At 40.4% G+C, this 19,029-nt stretch overlaps 1 protein-coding gene across 3 annotated transcripts in view; it reads right to left on the bottom strand.

Annotated features, from left to right (window-relative positions):
• Positions 1 to 19,029, bottom strand: part of SLC38A4 (solute carrier family 38 member 4) — a 65,888-nt gene that overhangs the window by 8,030 nt on the left and 38,829 nt on the right. For all 3 annotated transcript variants that reach the window (XM_045184187.3, XM_024575774.4, XM_045184186.2), the window contains exons 3-13: positions 15,233 to 15,323; positions 14,607 to 14,722; positions 12,173 to 12,246; positions 11,613 to 11,705; positions 7,798 to 7,879; positions 7,625 to 7,707; positions 7,467 to 7,525; positions 6,327 to 6,599; positions 6,115 to 6,194; positions 4,741 to 4,841; positions 2,854 to 2,978 (exon numbers count right to left, since the gene is read on the bottom strand). In XM_045184187.3, coding sequence (XP_045040122.1) covers positions 2,854 to 2,978; positions 4,741 to 4,841; positions 6,115 to 6,194; positions 6,327 to 6,599; positions 7,467 to 7,525; positions 7,625 to 7,707; positions 7,798 to 7,879; positions 11,613 to 11,705; positions 12,173 to 12,246; positions 14,607 to 14,722; positions 15,233 to 15,323 — 1,177 coding nt within the window. The remainder of the gene's footprint in view (positions 1 to 2,853; positions 2,979 to 4,740; positions 4,842 to 6,114; positions 6,195 to 6,326; positions 6,600 to 7,466; positions 7,526 to 7,624; positions 7,708 to 7,797; positions 7,880 to 11,612; positions 11,706 to 12,172; positions 12,247 to 14,606; positions 14,723 to 15,232; positions 15,324 to 19,029) is intronic.

Genomic DNA, 19,029 nt, shown 5'->3' with positions numbered 1-19,029 from the left:
TAAAATAAAAGCAGAGAATCTGAGACGATCTCTTTTTTGTAAGCTGTGGCAGGTGGAACTTGAGCATCTGTTCTCAATAAGCCTGTTAGGATTACTTGTTTTTCTGCTTTTCATGGTGTGTGTGAATTTTGCTACGTAAAGGGAAGCACGGCTAACATGGCATGATTAGTCCGTGGGGAGGAGTTGTGGTCCAATAGTAGACTCCGCTGCCTCATATCATCTCCCTTCCATTACTGAGAAAGAGAAAAGAAATGCTGGATTGCTAGTGAAAAAGCAGAGTCTTAATTCACTTCACTTATTCATGTGTTCATCCAACATTTCAAGCTGTCACTGTGTGCCTTTTACTAAGAAGGAAAAAACTAACCTGCTGGGAGAAAACAATATGACAAATGGATTAATCAAAAGAAAAACCTTCAACCATCCCACAGCAACAGAACCCTTCTTCTGTCGTCCTGGGCTTCTAGGAAAGAGATCCCAAGTATATATTGAAAGGAGGATAATACTGAAAAAAAAACCCTAAAATTGACATATTTTAATCCACAGTAGGTTTTATTGCTTGTTTGTTTTATTATTAGTGTGGGGACATCAAGATAAAGTAAATAAACTTCTTACAGGTCAAGAGTCTCTTGATACAGAGAAACCTGTCAGGAGAACCACGCGTTACTCAGCACTTGACACCTGGGAAACCTTGGCTCTGAGACCATAAGAAACGAATAGAAACACCGCTAACAACTTTTCTGTCCCTTTGGGGGAAAAGTGTCTGAATGCAGCCTTGCGGCACTGGGAACAAGTGACAAGGACACTGGACCCGCTTCCCTGTCATCCATCCATCACACCCACAGAGGCTCCCTTCGTTCAGCCCAGACCCTCATCCAAGCCGGGATTCGTGACGAATGTCAGCAAGGAGAACGGTCGATGCTGTTGCTGAAAAGGAGAGTTTGTACTTCTCCAGAAAAGGCAGGAGACCGTTTGGAGACTGTTTTTCTTAGCGAACTTTTCTGAGACTACCCTACGCCAGTCTCCGTGTATGTCCCTAACCTCCAGGGACTTACCGCCCAGGAACATGTGGACAAGTATACAGATCATCTCGATGTGACACTGTGAGGGCAAAACAGAGTTGCACGCACAATGTTTCATAAAAACTAAGGTTGGGTAATGAAGGATGATAGCAGTTAATTATTTTTCTGAAATTTGTTTGTAATGGCCAGTTTTGGTTCTAGTGGACTTCAAATGGGGGTATATGCAACCTACTACGACCCCTGATGCTTAGAGTTGTGCCAGTGCCTTACCTGTGACACAGGGGAGAATGCCTATGGGGAGGGCAGGGTTGTTAATGTCAAGGTGAAAAGGTCATCAGTAAGTGAAAGGCTGACTTGTACTTCCCATTGTCATGACCCAGCCCTCAGGGTCACTCCTGGCACACAGCTTTAGTTCAACTGCTGCCGACTAGCTGTGTGAGCAAAGCCGAGTCTGTTCATCTCCTGAGACCTCGGCACTGTAGTCGGCGTTTATGAATAAAGCAACACAGAAGCACACACCAGCCTTCTTTTATAAAGTGCTTTGATTGAACAATGATGTTTCTATGATGTCCCAAAATTTAGTTAGTGCTCTCTTTACGCACAGAAAGAAGGGCTCTGATATTCTTTTCCCAGTGACGTCGTTGGCTTAGAAACGTGCCCCTATGATACACTTTTAGTCTACAGCTGTCTTCTGCCTAAAAGACGTTATCCTTGTACCCACCAAGGAGCCGACTTTAGGCTAAAGCTGTGTGCATGTCATTTAAAATACTCTCAGATATATGAGAGGCAAGACATTATTTAACAGTAAATATTAGCCAACATAGTAATAAGGATCTGATTTCATGCACTCATGAAAAAGGAATGTGCCAAAAAATATTTCAGGACACAAACTGCATTTAAAGTGACCACAGAGTCATTATATGAGTAGTCCTCATACGCTTGGCCCTGTATGGAACATTCCGTACAGGACAGTGCTGGTTACTGTGTCGCTTATTTTTTCCCCTAAAATGAATGAGTAAATTCAGTGTTTATGAAAGGAGAAGAGTTGGCAGGAGAGCACAGACCTATGTTTATCCATAGGTGGTGGTTTTAACTCACACAGCCCAAATCTCCACCACCAGCCCTGCTCTGTGATCCCAGAGCAACTGACGTCAATGGCAAATGCCAAGGAGGGGCAATGCATTAAGGACATGTGTCAATTTGGGGGGCAGGAGAAGAGATATATGATGGATAATATCACATTTTCAAGAAGTTTGGCTTTAGGATGTAATTTACTTAACATGAATCCCCTTTTCATTAGTCTTCAAGGAATTACATAAGGTGACTTTTAGATGTTATCGTTGCACAGTAAACTGGGGGAAAGATGGAATACCTTCAAAACTATGGTGAAAATGTAATATGACTTGCAAGTTATTGCGGTTTTGGCTTTCAAGAAGTTATATGAACTCCCACTCATTTCTACTAATCCACAAGTAGAAGCTCAAGATATGATTTTTGAATTTGAATTTAAAAATAAATTTCAGTCTCAATAAGGCTGGAAAATAAATGAAAATAAATTTTGTGATTTTTCCCTACACTTCAAAAATACTTAACAACAAAAAATAGTTGCTCTACTTACATATTAAGTAGTCAATTTTAAGTGGCTCCAAGTAGTTGTGGGGAGAAAATGGAGACAACTGTACTTGAACAACAATAAAAAAATAAAAGAAAAAAAAATGTCTGCCGGCATTGCAATTGCAAACTCACATTATAATTAAGTCGATATCAAGTCAGAACATACGTACTAATCTATGGAGTCAAGCAGGATTCTTTCCTCAAAGCTCCATGTACTTACTGGGAACAGGACGATGGGCACAGTTAGCATTACTGCCACAAGGACTGCCAGGCGAACCATGAGTAGAGGGGTGTCAAAGGTATACACTTTGATGTAAGCATGAAGTAATTCATCTTCAACTTCTCCTACAAAGAGGAAGAATAGAAAGAGTTCATGTGGTGCTGTCAAGTCGTTCCTGATTACCTGTGTCAATATTCTATAGAGGGAACATAGTATTGTAGAAAAAACCCATGTCTGGGAATCCAGACACTTCTGTTTTCTCTATGTGTCTGAGCTTATTAGCTGTATGACCATTGAACAAAGGGGTCCTGCAGCTTGTAAGTCGCAGAAGCTGATATGAAATTGCCGAGGGGCTTCTCTAGCTCATTTGCATGTTTGCATGGTGATAAATCTATCTCTGCTCTACAGAAGCATCACAAAACAGATGATAGACTGAGGTGCTCTGGTTGAAGGGCACAAAAAGCCCAAGCCCCACCAACTGACCCTCACATCCTGTCACCCCCTCTTCTGTCCCCACCTACCCAGGCAGCCTTGAGGCAGCTTCTCCTAATGCAGTAGGAAAACCCTAGGAGAAATGATCTCTAACATTTTCTCAAGCTCAACAGCTATGACTCCATGACAACACTGACACAGAGGTACGTTTGGGCTTCTTCAAGTTCTTGCTTGTCTTATGAAACTCAGAGTCAGTATAAGCCACATGCAAGGATGAGTTAGTATGATTTTTACAAAGTCTCCAAGTGAATATTGCTCTAAGATTAAGAAGCTGCCCTCCCGGAAAACACATTCATTCAGAATTTCAGGTACAAAGAGATGCTGATAGAATCAAATGTAGTCTGCTTTTCCCACTACCCCCCTCAAAAATCAGACACAGGTGGATAAAAAAATACCTTCAAATGTATTGACCTGACTTTCATTAACTCACAACCAGCAAGGAGTTAATGCCCAATGTAAAGCAAGTACTTGGTTAATAGCCAAATATTAGTCAAACAGAATAAAACTCAAGCACATGATGATCCCTCTCCCCCAGTCTTTTCCTCCCCAACTTGTCTTGCAATCAATATAAGTTTTCAAGTCATTCGGAGAAACGTAAAAAGTTAAGTTTATACAAGAAAATATAATATGTTGGTCACATCATTAGTGTGAACAAATGCCAGCAGCTCCACGTCCAACTCCCTGGAATTTGTCTATGAGGCCATGCTTCCTGGAAGGGAGTAGCAGTCATGCTTCCTGGAAGGGAGTAGCAGTCCTACTCCCTTTTGTGTCCTGCTAAGATGCATAAAGGAAATGTTTTAGGTATTATCTAATGTGGCCATAGTCACATTTTGTTTTGATAGAACATTCCCAGATTGAAGGGAATTCTGTCATGTAGTTTTCTTTCTTTAGGAAACCATTCACTATAACAAAATAGAATGGGATAAGCAAAAAAAAAAAAAAAAAAAAGCCTAATGTTCCAAGCCCTCAAATTCAACTTGACTGGTAACTAAGAAGCAGGCTCCAACTCAGCAATGTTGTATTTTTTTCTGCCGTTTGCTTGGTAGTTTTCAACATGCAATTGGATTCACTCTCATTGCTTCCAGCCTGCGATGGACTAGGGAGTCAAGCCAAAGAAATATCATCTATCCCAGCAGGAAAATAATTAAATTTGAGGAATCTTTTAAATACAATATGTATGGATTTTCAAATTGTTGTAACCTGTTAGCCAAGCTGGTTCAGATCCCATTTTCTTAGGTCAAGTGTTAGCATGAGTAACATCTCATGCTAACTAAGTACTTGTGTCTACAGTCCCTGCTGCTTGGGAGGGTAACCAAAAAAATGATACCTTCCTGGGTTAATGATCAGTCCAACTAGGATTTGCAGAAAGAAAATTACTTTGGCAAAGTGACCTACCATAAAAAGTTAGGTAACCAAAGAGGGCGGCAAGCAGGTACATGATGAGCATCCCTGTGATGGAAATATTTGACACCGTTTGCATCTTCTTCTGAGACCGACTGAAAAGGAAAAGAACGGTGAGGTTTTCTTTAAATTTATGAACAGATCGCTGTTTACAATTAAACTAAGGCAATAATGAAAGAATGTATGTTTGTGCTACTCATTATAAACCCTCATTTCTGGTGCAGAAACACAGCTTATTTCAATTTGTCTTAGGGAGTTGTGAAGAGTTTCTTTCCATTTTTCTAAAACATTACTCCTTCAGTCTTCTATTTTCCAAGAAGAAGACCAGTTTATTTTGTGTTGATAAGTAAGCTTGTCTACTGAGTATTTAGGAATGTAATTATCATGAAAGTCTTAATATTTCACAGTGAGGTGGGTTAAATGAGGACAAGTACCTACTAGAACCAGCAAAGCCCTACTTCCAGGAGTTCTGATATTATCACCAGGATGCTTGAAATTTTTACGTGGACAACTTCTAGAAACCATTCTAGAAGGTGCCCAGTGGCTAAAATTCAATTGCCAGGCCTCTAAAGTAACTGCTACATATGATTTTCCAAGTAAATTAAAGACATCAAAGTACTTAAAAATTCCAAAAATTTCTTATGAGGTAAATTAGAATTTATGGGGAAAGTTATTGTTATTTGGTAAAAACGAAGACGGATATTGCTGTTGTCTAGGATAAAGAAATTGAAAATTATTATATGACGTTGTCCCTCAAAGGTAGAGAGGGAAGTTTCTATAGTGGGCTCATACCCAACTCACCCTCTAGTAGCTGCCAGCTCCCTCAAAGGGAAAAGGCTATTAACGATTCATGGAATGTCAGCTGGGAGAAATGAGATTGCCTAGCCCGTGTCTCCATTGTACAGATAAGACCATGAAGGCCAAAGATATTGGCACATCTTTGTGGTGAATGTCTTTTAGACAAGGATTAGGGACTGACCATAGGTGATATCAGTGGCTTAGTAAAGTCTCCCTAGTCATAATTTTTGGTTTTCCTGAGTGTGGTAATTTCCAGTTCAGGTGACATCACTTCCTTCCATCAAAATTCAAAATTCAAATTCTCCTTGCCTGCCCAAATCCTTATAGCCATTGGCTCCTACCTCCCCTGGACTGTTAGGATGGAGGAACAGAAGAGAAGGAAGCAGACAGGGTAGTGCAGTGAGGGGTCTAATTCACACCTTTTTGGTTAAAGCACATTACTGAAGAGTGGCTGGAACACAAACTTTCTCTGAAGAGAAAGCTATAAACCTTGCTTCTGGGTAGAGCACCTTTGAACATAAAAGCCCATTTTCAAAGCGAATTAGAATGCTAAAAGGATGGCTGTCTTACTCTTTCAGTTCACTGTAGATGGGAAGGACCTCAGGGTGGCATACAAAAGCAAATGCTAGGATAGGAATTGCATAGGCCGTCTGCAAAACAAAGACAACACCGCATGTTTAGCATTCCAACGCAGATGGCAATCCCAGACCATTTCAGCTAATGAAATAAAAACTCAGAGGCCACATTGCTAGGCTTGTCAGAGGCCCAGGCCTCACACTTACCCGGGAGTTGAAAACAAAGTATTTGGGTTGACACTTGTCACTGTGTGCTTCATACTCTACTCCACTGCCATGAAGAGAGCTCTCGGCCTGGTGCTCATCTAGCCCTGTAGGATTCGGGTGGGTGTAATCCATCATGAAGTTCACACCACTGCTGTCCGAGTGGTTGGGAAACATGGCCATGTGCATTGGAAGTGTATCGTTGAATGTCAGATTTCCAACATTGTGATCCAGAATGGGCAGAGGGCAGGGTATTTGAAATTTCTTGTAAATCACCTAGACACAGTCATTTAAAAAATGTTAGCCTTTTGAGGAAAACGATGAAATGAAAATCCATGCCTTACAGGGTGACGGTGAGGAGCCTCTGCTGAGGATTCCATTTAGCCTAATGGACGATGGAGACTCCCTCTAGCCTCTGTCCTAAGGAGAGTTGGAACTGCGGTTGGCAGCCCTCCTCTTTGAGTCAATGGGACAGTATTTTGCATGAATCACCTTAAGCCTCTTGCATACCCTTCCATGAGAAAGAGGATCATTTCCTTGCTCTATTTCACATCTTTTATTACTTCAAACTAACAATAATACGGGTTATTAAAAATTCTCCTCTTCCCCTTTATCTCTTTGGAGAAATGCTGTATAAAATTTGGCAGCCATGTTATTATGAGGGCACCCCCCCCAGTCTCTTTTGGTGGGGATTGGAGGGAGGTGAGGAGAGACTTCTGTGTTAATCCCACTGTGGGTGCCCTCTCTTCATGGGCAGAATGTGTAAGAGAAGATGGCTGATGTGCGCGGATGTGGCTGATTCTGTAGCCTACTCATTTCTCTCCTGGGACTCGTACCATCTTCCTTCTCCACCTTTCTAAGTGCTGAGTTATTGTCATGTTCCTGCTTGAAGTGTTCTTTTTGTCCAAATACATATTGTGTGCCTAAGTCATGCTATTAGCAATGGTCTTGACATTCTAATTCAACTATTTTTAAACTCATGACTGTTCTTTTCTCATTCCTAATTAGAATACAAAAAAAATTATAATGCAAAAACTCTTTCATGCTAGTGAGCTGCTTGAACAAAAAAGAGAACACTAATTCAGGCACTGAATGGGTCTCATACTCCCCAAGCTACAAGAATCACGTCAATCAATCACTTACCACACTGACAAAAAACACCATGCAGGTAAGAGAAAATCCACTGGTATAGCCAAGGTAACCTAGGAGTTAGCAGAGAAATTCTGGAAGGTTAATATGGCATCTACAATCAGCTTGCTATTACAATGTAAAATAAAAATAAAATTTAAAAATGACTTTACCTAAATTCTTAAGAAGAGAAAGTGGAAGAATGATCCCCACAGACACAAATATGACGAGGTAGTTGCCGTTGAGGTACCATTCTCTGGAAGAGAAAGGCCAACCAGAATATTGGGATTGGAAAAGACCGCCTAGAGTGAGTCACTGGGCATTACGGGGAGAACCTAAGACATACCCGGTATTTTCTTCAAGTCCCATGAATGCTCTGATCACTTCAGGTAGTTCATATTTAATGATAAAGAGGTAGCTTGACATTGCTGAAATGAAAAACACGACAACTTGGTGGGGTGCATGGCGCTAAAGGCACATGTGAGTTGTGAGAAATCCCTGCACTTGGGATGTACATTCTTCCAGTGAGATGAGCATTTAATCCACCAAACTGCATGGAAAGTCACCCACTCTGTCTTTTGTACTGCTTCCAAGTTCTTTTCAAAAATACACACTTGGGCCTCTGGCTCTGGCGCGTGGAACTTCACTAACCGTATCAATGATGATTCTGTGTTAACTTCCTCTCTGAGGTTTTGAGTGAAGCTGTACCTGGAACGTTTCCCTCTCTTTAGTTCTGAGTCATCACGGACTGTTCTGAGTGTGCCTGTTTCGGTGTCTGTACAATTTGAGAGGGGGCTGGCAACAAAAGGCCTGGACCAGGAGAGAAGGCCAGAATGGCAGGGCGAAGCAGGGCTGAAGCACTACGTGTCACTCTGGCTGTCCCCAGCTGGGTGCCAGTCTAGGTCTCCGTATCCTCCCTAAGGGGCCCGCAAAGTCTCGGGCCACAATTATCTAAAGTGGAGTCCTACGGGACCGGTGAGAATACAGGAGAGGATAGCTTCTCCCCACTTTGTCAGTAAAGTGTTTTCCTCCTCTACATCCTGGTTTCCCTTTGCCCATATTAGAAGTTAGACAAAATGGCAACATTTCTTGAGCATCTAGGTAAGTGATATATGTGTGATCATGTACTCCTGTGAAAACCTGATGGAATCTGTAAACCCAAACCCTGGAAATATGTATATGTATATATGTGCACAATAGACAGTTTTGCCAGCAATTGTAGGGATTTCTGCAGCATCCCTTTCCCATTCAGTGAAGTCTAATACTGATTTGGTATTTGACACACAGTCAAAAGGCTCAGTTAAAAATAAACTGACAAGTTTTGCGTTGGCAGCATTAAGTGTATGTGCTCCATCCTTCTGGCGAGTTTTTGCTAACAGACATTTTAAAGCAGATAGTTGTAGATCAAACTATTAATATTAATGACTATTAAGCTATTTCCTTAATCTCAAACAAAAGTAATAATGGTGATAATAATTCCCCATATTCTACAGTTCTGCACATTACTCCGTTTAAACAGCAAGATATATGTTAATTATCTTCATTCCACAGCTGAGGATATAAAGCTTACATGACCACATATGTCCAAGATCACATAGCTTGAAAATGACAGTCCACGTGCAAAATACAAGTTTCCTGATTTGGGGTCAGTGGCTTCTTCTCTATTGGGAAGTGGGATGATTCTTACAGCATCTGATGTATCTTCTGCAAACATTACTTGGTTAATCTTTACAAAGACCTTGGCCGCAGCTAAATCTTACAGAGCGTGAACAGAGGAGATATTTCTGATTAACTGGCTCTGTGAGGCACCATGCAATTTTAGACAGCTATTATTGCTGACTTTCAGTGATGTTACCACTGTTAATGTGTTTGGTCCTTAAAAATTCAGAATGACCCAGACCTGTCTGGGTAATGTCAACATTATTCTGCCAGTGTTGAAACATCCATGGTAAATGTTCGGTTTCAGGGGACTGAGAAAATTGAATGTTCTAAACGTGGAGTTGCTAAATACAGAAATACAAGTGATTTCCCTTCGGGCAAAATAACCACTGACCATGTAGAGTAACCAAAGTGAGAGCATTGTCAGGGACAATGTAAAAGTGTGTCTTACTCCCTGAAAGCCACACTTCCTTTCATGTGTGTGGCTTGATGGAGAGACCACTTTAAAGTTCATTCTGTTATTTAGAAGCACAATAGCAGCTGAACTTCGAGCAACAGACAGTTATTGCTATTGCCACTCGGCCTGTCGGGTTCAGGGCTAAATATGTGCGTGGTTATTTCAGTTGTCCCAACAGGTAACACAGATCAACTATGAGGTGATCCTATGAAATCCTCAGTACTTTAAATCTTGATAAGGCTGAAAATTTGAACCCAATGCAGAGCAGTCTACTTGGGGGAGGACAGGAAGGTGAGAGGGGGTGCGCTTAAAGGCTCATGACCCCAGACAAGTAAAATGAATGGAGCAATCCTGGCATTATTGCCAAATTCTGCCCAGGACTGTAGTCCTGATATATAAAAATATGGGAAGAAACAAATACAAATCAATATATCTTTGGATTTTATCTGCTTAACTACTAGCCTGACTCTGCTTCACAACTATCCAGGACCAGGAGCAGGTATAGTTAGGTAAAGGTTATAACGAATTGTTGCACCCTGACATCCTAGATGACTCCAGTGAGATTTTGTTTATCAGAAAAGGTTACCTATTTTCCAGACCTCTGTGCGAGTTTATTTGCTGCAGCATTGTTTGTTATTGTGAAACACTGGCAACGGTCCCGCTGCTCGTCAGTAAAGGGTTAAGTAAACTAAATGTGCTGTATTTGCACAATGGAAAACTCAAAAGTCATTGAGAAGAATAATATGCGAATATATTTGAGGCATATTGTTAAATTAAAAAAGCAAACTGCAAGCTAGTATTATAAAAAGATCCAATTTTAACAGAAACAATATATTTGTTAACTTTGGCATAGAGAAAAACCTGGAGTTACTATTTCTAAGGGTGACTTACATTAACATTTCTTTGTCATTTATATTTTATGCAATGTTTTAGTTTTCACAGTTAGCATTTATTTATCTTAAAATTATAATAATGCTCATTGAAAAAAATAATCAGAAGGGCTCCAGAGACATGGATATTGCATTGAGAACCAGGCAGGAAGGAAGCATGCACTGAACCCACATTGTGTGCTGTATGCTGTCTTATTTCATCCTTGCAATTGTGTGGAACATTGCTCTCATTTTCATAGATGGCAAATTAGACTCGGAGGAGTAAAGTGATTTTCCCAAGGTCACAGATAGTGACAGAAAAAGACTCAAATTCAGAATCCACAATGCATCAGAATCCACAATTCTGTTATCTGTGCAAGGGTTTTAAAGTACCTTTTAAAAATAGTGACAGACAAGATACCTACAAAGAGGGCTAAAGGAGCCCAGAGGAACTAGGAGAAGTGCTAGATGACGGGAAGAGAGCAAGGAGACAACGGATCTGCATCATTGTGTGCTTGTGTGTGTTAGGATAGAGGGCTACAGGAACGGGGGCACTGAAGATAGTGTGTTATGGAATGACACGGGGCACATAGGGGGTTGATAGAGAAGCAGAGATATAGATATTAGTAGATAGATATGAGGTGGGTAAGGAGGGTATCAGAAAGGTAGGCAGAGGAAGAATCTTATGCACAGGAGAAGCAAAAGCAGATTTGAATGTGAGAAGGTTAATCTGAAGAATGAGTTAGAGATGGGAGCAGGGGAAGCTTAGGCTCAGGTGACCACCATGGCAGTGAGAACAGAATGAGAGGAAAGACTGAAGAGGTTCAGTAAGAAATAGAATGAATAGGAGCTGCTTGGTATTTGACTGGATGTTCAGGGTTGGAGAGAGGGAAAAATTTAGGCTGACACCCAGATTTCAAGGAAGCTTTTACTCTATATTTCAATTCTAGAATTCAGTGAGTAGGGTTTTAAATAGTATTTCATTCTTACATATTGCTATTTTTAACTAAAGAGGAACCGTGAGTCTATTTTTAAAAACTTATGTTTTTAATTCAAAAACTACAAAGCAGCTATTTTTCTGTATTTAAAGTGCTGTATGTTGCTGTAAGAGTTTTCTTATATATTAAACATTCTTTAGAAAGTTGAAGTAGCCTATTGAAAGCTATATCCCCTTACCTCCAATGTTCTGCATTATAATGGAAGTAAAAGCTCCCATTTTTCCAGGCCATCCAAATGCTTTTTCCCCTAATTTTTCATAAATTAAAGACCCTACAATCAAAGATAAAATAACCTTGTTAAAAAACAGTGTCTTAATGACTAAAATATTTCGGTAATATAATTCTACACCGGCGTCCCACATGTGAATAAGCACCATGTAGAAATTATAAACTCAAAAGGCCCAATCTCAAAAACCAATTCAAAACATGTTAAAATATTCTCAATAAGAAGCAGTGGCTACATTCATGTGAGCTCCATGCAGCAAGCTGAAACTCTTATTTGCATTATTCACCAAAAATCTCTTTATCTATTTGGCTTCTACTTGAGCCAGTTGACTTTTATTCCTCTCAGTTGCTCAAGTAACTAAAAACATTGAGAAACCATGTCTTGGGGGTCAGAAGAAAATGAAATATGTGAAATTGACCAAAATCATCCTATAGTTACAGAGCTATAGACTGACATACCCTTTAATGAGAATCAAAACAGAACATTTTAGACTTGATGAATGGGTAGCGTACCTCCTTCTTTCGACGTCTTTAGTAAGAGGTGAACTGAATAGAGTGATAATATTGCCACAGCAAGCAGCATGATTCTGTGAAGGGAATAGAGAGTAGAAAATAAATAAGACATAATAACAGATATTTTAATAAATTCTCACATTGGTCTTTTCAATCATTAACTTTCAAAAGTGTGTGGATTGGGGGTAAGCTGAGACACTCTTTTCAGAGCTCCATACATACTCTTCAGTGTCAAAGAACTGGAATTTGCTATTTGTGTTCTTCCTGATCTTCCTAACATATCTCATTTTAATGTTACCCCGTAGTAAAATCTGGTTCATAACTTAACTCAGATGCTAAATATATAGCAAAATTAGCAAATACCACATCTACTTACTGAGCCCGTGGGTCTATGTACATCATATTTGCATGATAGTTGTGTCAACATTTATAATTGGAGGGACATTCAATAGTCTGACTGAACCTTCATCTGAAATCTAAACGCAGAGAAGCCGAAGCCTGCAGAGTCTGAGCTCCATGCACAGTTGCAGCTGTACACTTGGGCCATGAGTTGTTAATTTTACAACTACTCTACTATGCTGTACCGGAACTAAATAATCAGTGACTTGTTCATATGTATTTTATGTATGCCTTATGAACTTATCTGTTTTTAAAGGATTATGTAATTGAGATGACATAATTTTGTTTCTTGGAAAAATACTGAACATTCCCTGTATTCTAAACACAAGGTTGCTTTGGCAGAAAACACTAAGAGTAAAACCAGTGAAATCCTGCGTTACTTGCTGTGAATTAGGAGAGAGAACTGCATCCAGTCTGTGCTGCTTAGACACGCAAAACAGACCCACAATGTCTAGCAACTTAATTTCTCTGGCCAAATGAGTCTGCTACAGGCTTGTAAGCCTGAAACGAGGTCCTTGGTTTTAAAGGAGAATATTCTCCTCCCATGAGAATGACCTGTGGCTCTAGGGTTGGGGGAAGCACTTCTTTTTTCATCAGTGATCTATGCTAACTTATTAATTATTTTGATAGTATATGTAATTAATGAGAAAAAATATATGTAACTACATATACGAATATATCTATAGTCACTAGGATTCAGAAAATTGAAATCAATGAGTTTATTTCAAACATGGCTTATAAAAGTAAAGTTGATTTTGAATATAAAAACCCATTCAGCTACAAAACATTCTAACTAAAACACTTCAGTGAGAGCACTACCACAATGTAAACATTTATAGTCCCGCCTGATCTCAGCCCTCAAACAGCTGTGCGATTGTCTAATCATACGTGACGCTCCGAACATCCACGGCGTTGCATGGGTGACACAAATGCCACGTTCTTAGACAGTTATTTAATGCTCTAGCATCGCACTGGGGCTTGTGAGCTGCGTTCACACAGAGGCCTGACTAACGTTAGACTTTGTTCCTGTGAAGAATTCCAGGGCTGCCAACTGTGTCTTGGAAAATACCCGGCAGTGCATAATACACAGACATCTGTGGCTGTCTGTCACGGACAAGGCGGGATCCACCCTCCAGGTCAGCTATGTGGCATTACTAATCTTAGGCAGCATGTGACCACGTTTGATTAAAGTACATAGGTTTAGGAATAAACTTGGGCCATTCTACAACTATTCCCTGTTCCAAGCCTGTACTAGGTCTTGGGGATACGGACATGTGATAAGTACAAACAGACTTAAGCTCAACTGTCTGGAGATTGCAGTGTAGCCAGGGAGGTAGACATTAATCAAATGAATCATACAACTGCACTCAAATATTAAAACTGGTGAGTAAGTGTATAATCAGGTAGTTTGTCCCGGTAGTGGAGGTCAGGGAAGCCAGCACAGAGATGAGGCTAAGCTCATATAGCAGGAGTTAGCTACAAGGAAAGGAAAAGGAGAGGATTCCAAGAGCATGTGCAAAGGCCCTGTGGTGGGAGAAAACATGGTGCCTTCATGGGATGGCGAGAAGGTTAGTGCCCAGCATACCTGGTGCACGGAGATGTGACAAATGAGGTGGGACATAGAACCAGAGCGTGCAGGGCCCTGGTTTGGTGTGGGTCCTTTTCCTAAGAGTGTTATAAAGCCTGATGTGCTTCTGAGAAAAATCTTTTGACTATTAAACACCAAATTGTTGTAAGCATCCACTAAATAATGAATTACTTTTTAAAATGGTCTTATAGCCTAGGGTTGGGGAGCTTCTCCATCACTTTGCTTGGCTGAGCACATACAGTTTCTGCCATTTGGTTAGGAATGGTTGATTGAACAAGTACATGATTCGACTGCTCTGAATATTCTTCAAGTTGCTGTTTTATCTAAAAGCAAGAGAGACATGCTAATAATTCCTCAGATGATTTCTGTTCACAAAGATCAAACTACGGTTCATTAATTAAAAGACCACCAGGTTCAAACCAAGTGCAGATATGTCCATTCACTTACATAAACAGTATGATCCCTGTGTTGGCCATAGCGTAGGACAGGCCCAAGATTCCACTGCCCATGATGGCATTGCTCAGGTTAAATGAAGACATCCCAAATGAGGTGGTTCCAGGATGCTTAAAGAAAAAGAGATGCATTATAAGCAAATATTTTCCTGAAGATGAACCACTTTTGGATTATTCTTATTTTCACATTATCTTTACTGGAGATTATTATCTAAGATACAAGACTAAGATAAAATCACAGCTAATGAAAGCTTTTTATTGACTCAACTTCAATAAAATCCATGCAATTTTCAATGCAATGCTGTGCTGAGCCTTAGAAAGGGTCTCAGTGAAAATAGAAAATACAGGTTGAGTATCATAAAGAAGGGAAAGCATGTATGATTGCGGATTACATTTGGGTTAGAATGATTTTTCCAAAAAACAAATAAATTTCATAAATGATTTATGTAGCCATATGGCGAACAGGAAAAACAAGCCTTTATTTCAGTAAGGGCCTGAATAAACAGAGAATGTGCTGATCACGGCTTGGAAAATTTCAGTCACACTGTTTTCCCACAGAGACCTCAGCAGGTCAGGCGCCCTCAAGTCCTGTTTATCACCTGGAAGCAGAGGTGCACTTACATGTTCATCATCGTAATCTGCCAGCTTCTTTTTCCCCAAAAATCCATTTGTTAGGAATTTCTGACTTTCATCATCTTCGTTAGCAAATTGACTGAACATACATATAAAAAAGAAAATAAAAAAGTAAACACATCTAAGTCAATGCTCTGAATTATATTTATGTTTCAGGCGATCTCAGGAACTGACTGGGGAGGAAAAACAAGACACCTAGAACTCTTTTTTCTCTTTTCGAGTGTTCCTTCAAGACCAATGACTGGGCACCAGTTATGGGAGTGAGGGAGGAAGTTGTAATGGAAGAAAATGTTAGTTTTAGCTGGAATTTTAAAAGCCACATTTCTTCTCCCCATATTAACTATGCAAGAAAGGGAATAATTAGAGCTAATTTTGTTCCCACTTAGAGCCCTTCCCAAGGAGGGATAAAGAGTTGTAACCGACGTTTCTCCAGTGCTAGCACAACAGAATCAGATAATTAATTCAATAAATATTTATTCATGCCTAGGCACTGTGGTCCTCATCTCATTCGATGCTCAGATATCCCCATGAGGGGTTTGTGTGCCCCTACTCTAAGGACGAAGTGGCTGTGGCTCAAGTAAGTGCAGTGGCGTGCCTAACCCCACCCCCGGACTCCAAGCCCAGCGTCCAGTTGATATTTTCCTCTTTGTTGGCTCCACCTGTTTACTCATATAGCCCTTGCTGGAAAGTAGTTCAATGGTAGCTCGGTGTTGTGTTTGGTTGTTTTCATTGTGCGAGTTTGTGTATTTTAATTACTTTGAAAATATGCTTGTATTATTAGGCAATGGGTGTAACTAAGCAAAGCATTGAAGAAACCCAGTGAATTAGTAGTAGGGAAGTTGAGAGGGAAGCAGGGCATTGAAACGTCACTCTTTATGGAACATTGTGGTTGTGGTGTGCTTGGGTGCAGGCTGGAAGCTGCACACCCCTAACTGCCCTGGTCGGCTCCTGCAGTCACGTGCCAGGGGCTCCGAGGGTGTGAATCTAGTCTCAGCCACATTCCCAGAATGCTTGACTAATGAGTCCGGCCGCCACCATTGCATTTTGACACTGCAAAATATCACACAGGTTTTCTTTGAAATGCTCAACTATGCATGCTTCTTAGTTAAAAAGGGAACACTTTCATACTATTGGTGGGAATGAAGATTCATGCAGCCACTGTGAGAAGCAGTATGGAGATACCTCAAAGAATTAAAAATGGATCTGCCTTTTGACTCAGCTTCCCACCTCTGGGACTATATCCAAAGGATCCAAAACACTAATTCAAAAGAACATAAGCTCCCTAAGTTCATTGCAGTGTTATTTACGATTGCTAAGATATGGAAGCTGCCCAAGTGTCCATCAGTAGACGAGTGCATAAAACCAACTATGGAACATTTACACAATGGAATTCTACTCGGCCGTAAAAAAGAATAAAATTTTACCCTGTGTGACAGTATAGATGGACCTGGAGAATATTACACTAAGTGAAAAAACCCAGTCAGAGAAAGACAAATACCACATGATTTCAGTCATTTGTGGAATCTAATGAACTGAAGTAACAAGGAAAATGGGGACAGACTCATAGATGGAGAGCAAGATGACAGCTGAAGGCGGTGGGGAGGTTAGGGGTTGGAGGGACTGAGCAAAAAGGCGAAAGGGCTCATGGACATGGACAACAGTGTGGTGATTGCTGGGGGCAGGGGGGATAAGGGGATTGACTAGATGGTGAAAAAATACAATAAATATAAAAAATAAAGTAAAAGGAGAGAACAGGTATGGTTGAAAATTATCAGTATTTGCCATCGTGCTGGGCTTTTGGTTATCATAATGTTATTCTTGTATAATGTAATACAGAGCCTTGTCATCAGAGACATGGTTTATAAACAAGGATAATTTTAATTAGGAAAGTGCTTTATAATTAGATAGGTTGCAATTTGGGGGGCATTTCTTCCATGCCATAGTAAGATAAAATAACTAGAGAATATTTTATTAAAATAACCCTTAGAAACAGAAAAGTGGAAAATAATTATTATGGGAGATCTGTGCAAATTATAGTTAATAATCGGAATGAATCCTGAAAATAATTTTGTGAGGAAGAGGGACAACGAGGTTACTTTTTGAAAGTGGAGAACAATTATCAGGTGTTGATAGAACCAGCAGACAAAATCATAAATTTTACGTGCTTTCTAGAACCCAAGGTGTGGGTTTTCAAGAACCTCAAGTGCGCATACAAGTTAGGAGCATTTCCTGGCATTCTCCTCCTGCTTCTTGTGGGAAGCATAATGCCCTCAGATGCTGCTTCCTTCCACCTCTGCACTCCCCCAGTTTGGGGCTTCGTTGAGTCTCTAGTTGATATGCTTGCTATGTGGGGGCTGGTGTGTAATGTTCAGAACTGGAATCTGAGACAAGATGAAAGGGAGCCTAAAATGGGTCTAAGGATAAAAACAAAAACGAGTTCAACTCTGAAATATCCAACATTCTACTTTTTTACCTTAATCAATAAAGTAGAATCCTTTAGTCCAAAGTAGTTTTTAAAATTTAGAATATGGAAGTAATTAGATTTTCTTTTTCAAGGCATTTGCATGCTCTTTATTTTGGCAGGGGATGAGTTGTACTCATAAAGCATGCCAAGACTGTATAAAATATATGAGAAATGTCCCCAGTGTCTTAAATATTTTGAATCTGAATCCAACATGCACTGAAAACACAAGTATAATGATTCCAAATAACTGCATTATGTTGAATTTCTCAAAAATGTACGTTTAAGGGCTCAATTCAAAGCAAACAGAACCAAAACTCCTTTTAAGGTGATTGTTCAGTTGGGAAATGAGGGCCCATGGTTGAGTCAGAAGTGAAAAGGTAAGGCCCTGTGAGCAGCCCAGAGCCTGTTGTAGGAAGCTGAACAAAAGCATCCTTGCTCTTTCCATTACGGCTTCTAGAGGACCGAGTGGAATGGCTCGAGAGGGCTCTTCTTGGGACAGCGTCTCCCTCAGCTTGGCCTCCTCTGCAGAGGCCGTGCCTGTGCACATCCTTCTCAGAAACAAAAGAGCTCAGATTTAGGTTGATTTGCCAAGGGTGATGAAGCGGAGGAGAAAGAACAGCAGTTTACTGAATACCATCTATATTCGGGGCACTCACTTTATTCTCAAAAAAGTGGGTGCTGGTTTGCCACTCTGCATTTTCCAATGAAGCTCAAAGAAGATAAATGTCTTCCCCAGCGTGAGGCAACTGCTATGCAGATTCGAAAGCCCCGTGTTTTGCCACATTGTTCTCCTGCTCTAGAAAATGCCATGATTTACATCTCCAGGGCCCTTTAGTCCAACAACCCTAAAATTTACTGCACTGGCTCCTTACAGGAGAACAGTGCTTTCTCCCAGGGGCCTTTCCATATACATGCATGGTGTATGTCTGGTGGGTGAAACCATGAAAGCTATGAACAAGCTTGCTGATAGGACACTCAGTGAGAAGAGAATCCCTACAGCACTCGAGGTGGAGCAAGTTGTAAAGGGTAGTCAAAGGGAGAGGAATCTAAGACAGAATGATCCAGCGGGTAAAAGCAGTGATACCCTAATATAATTTAATTTACTCTCTCTATTTAATAAGGATAGGAACCGTGTGACCTCGATTGTAAATTAGTCACACAAAGGATTAGCATAGAAAAAGGGTATAATATGTGTACTTCAGGATCAGGCAGTTGCTGTGTTTAACATCGATGTCATTATTCTCTCTCAAATCCGCCCAATTCTTCTTGACAAGCCCCTTGTTCTCCCTGTCCACAAACCCATCTAATTTCTCCACGGAGC

This window comes from Desmodus rotundus, chromosome 3 (assembly GCF_022682495.2).
Source record: "Desmodus rotundus isolate HL8 chromosome 3, HLdesRot8A.1, whole genome shotgun sequence".
In the NCBI taxonomy this organism is placed as follows: Eukaryota; Metazoa; Chordata; class Mammalia; order Chiroptera; family Phyllostomidae; genus Desmodus; species Desmodus rotundus.
Note: the sequence above shows the minus strand (reverse complement) of the source record. Positions and strands in the feature narration are given on the sequence as shown.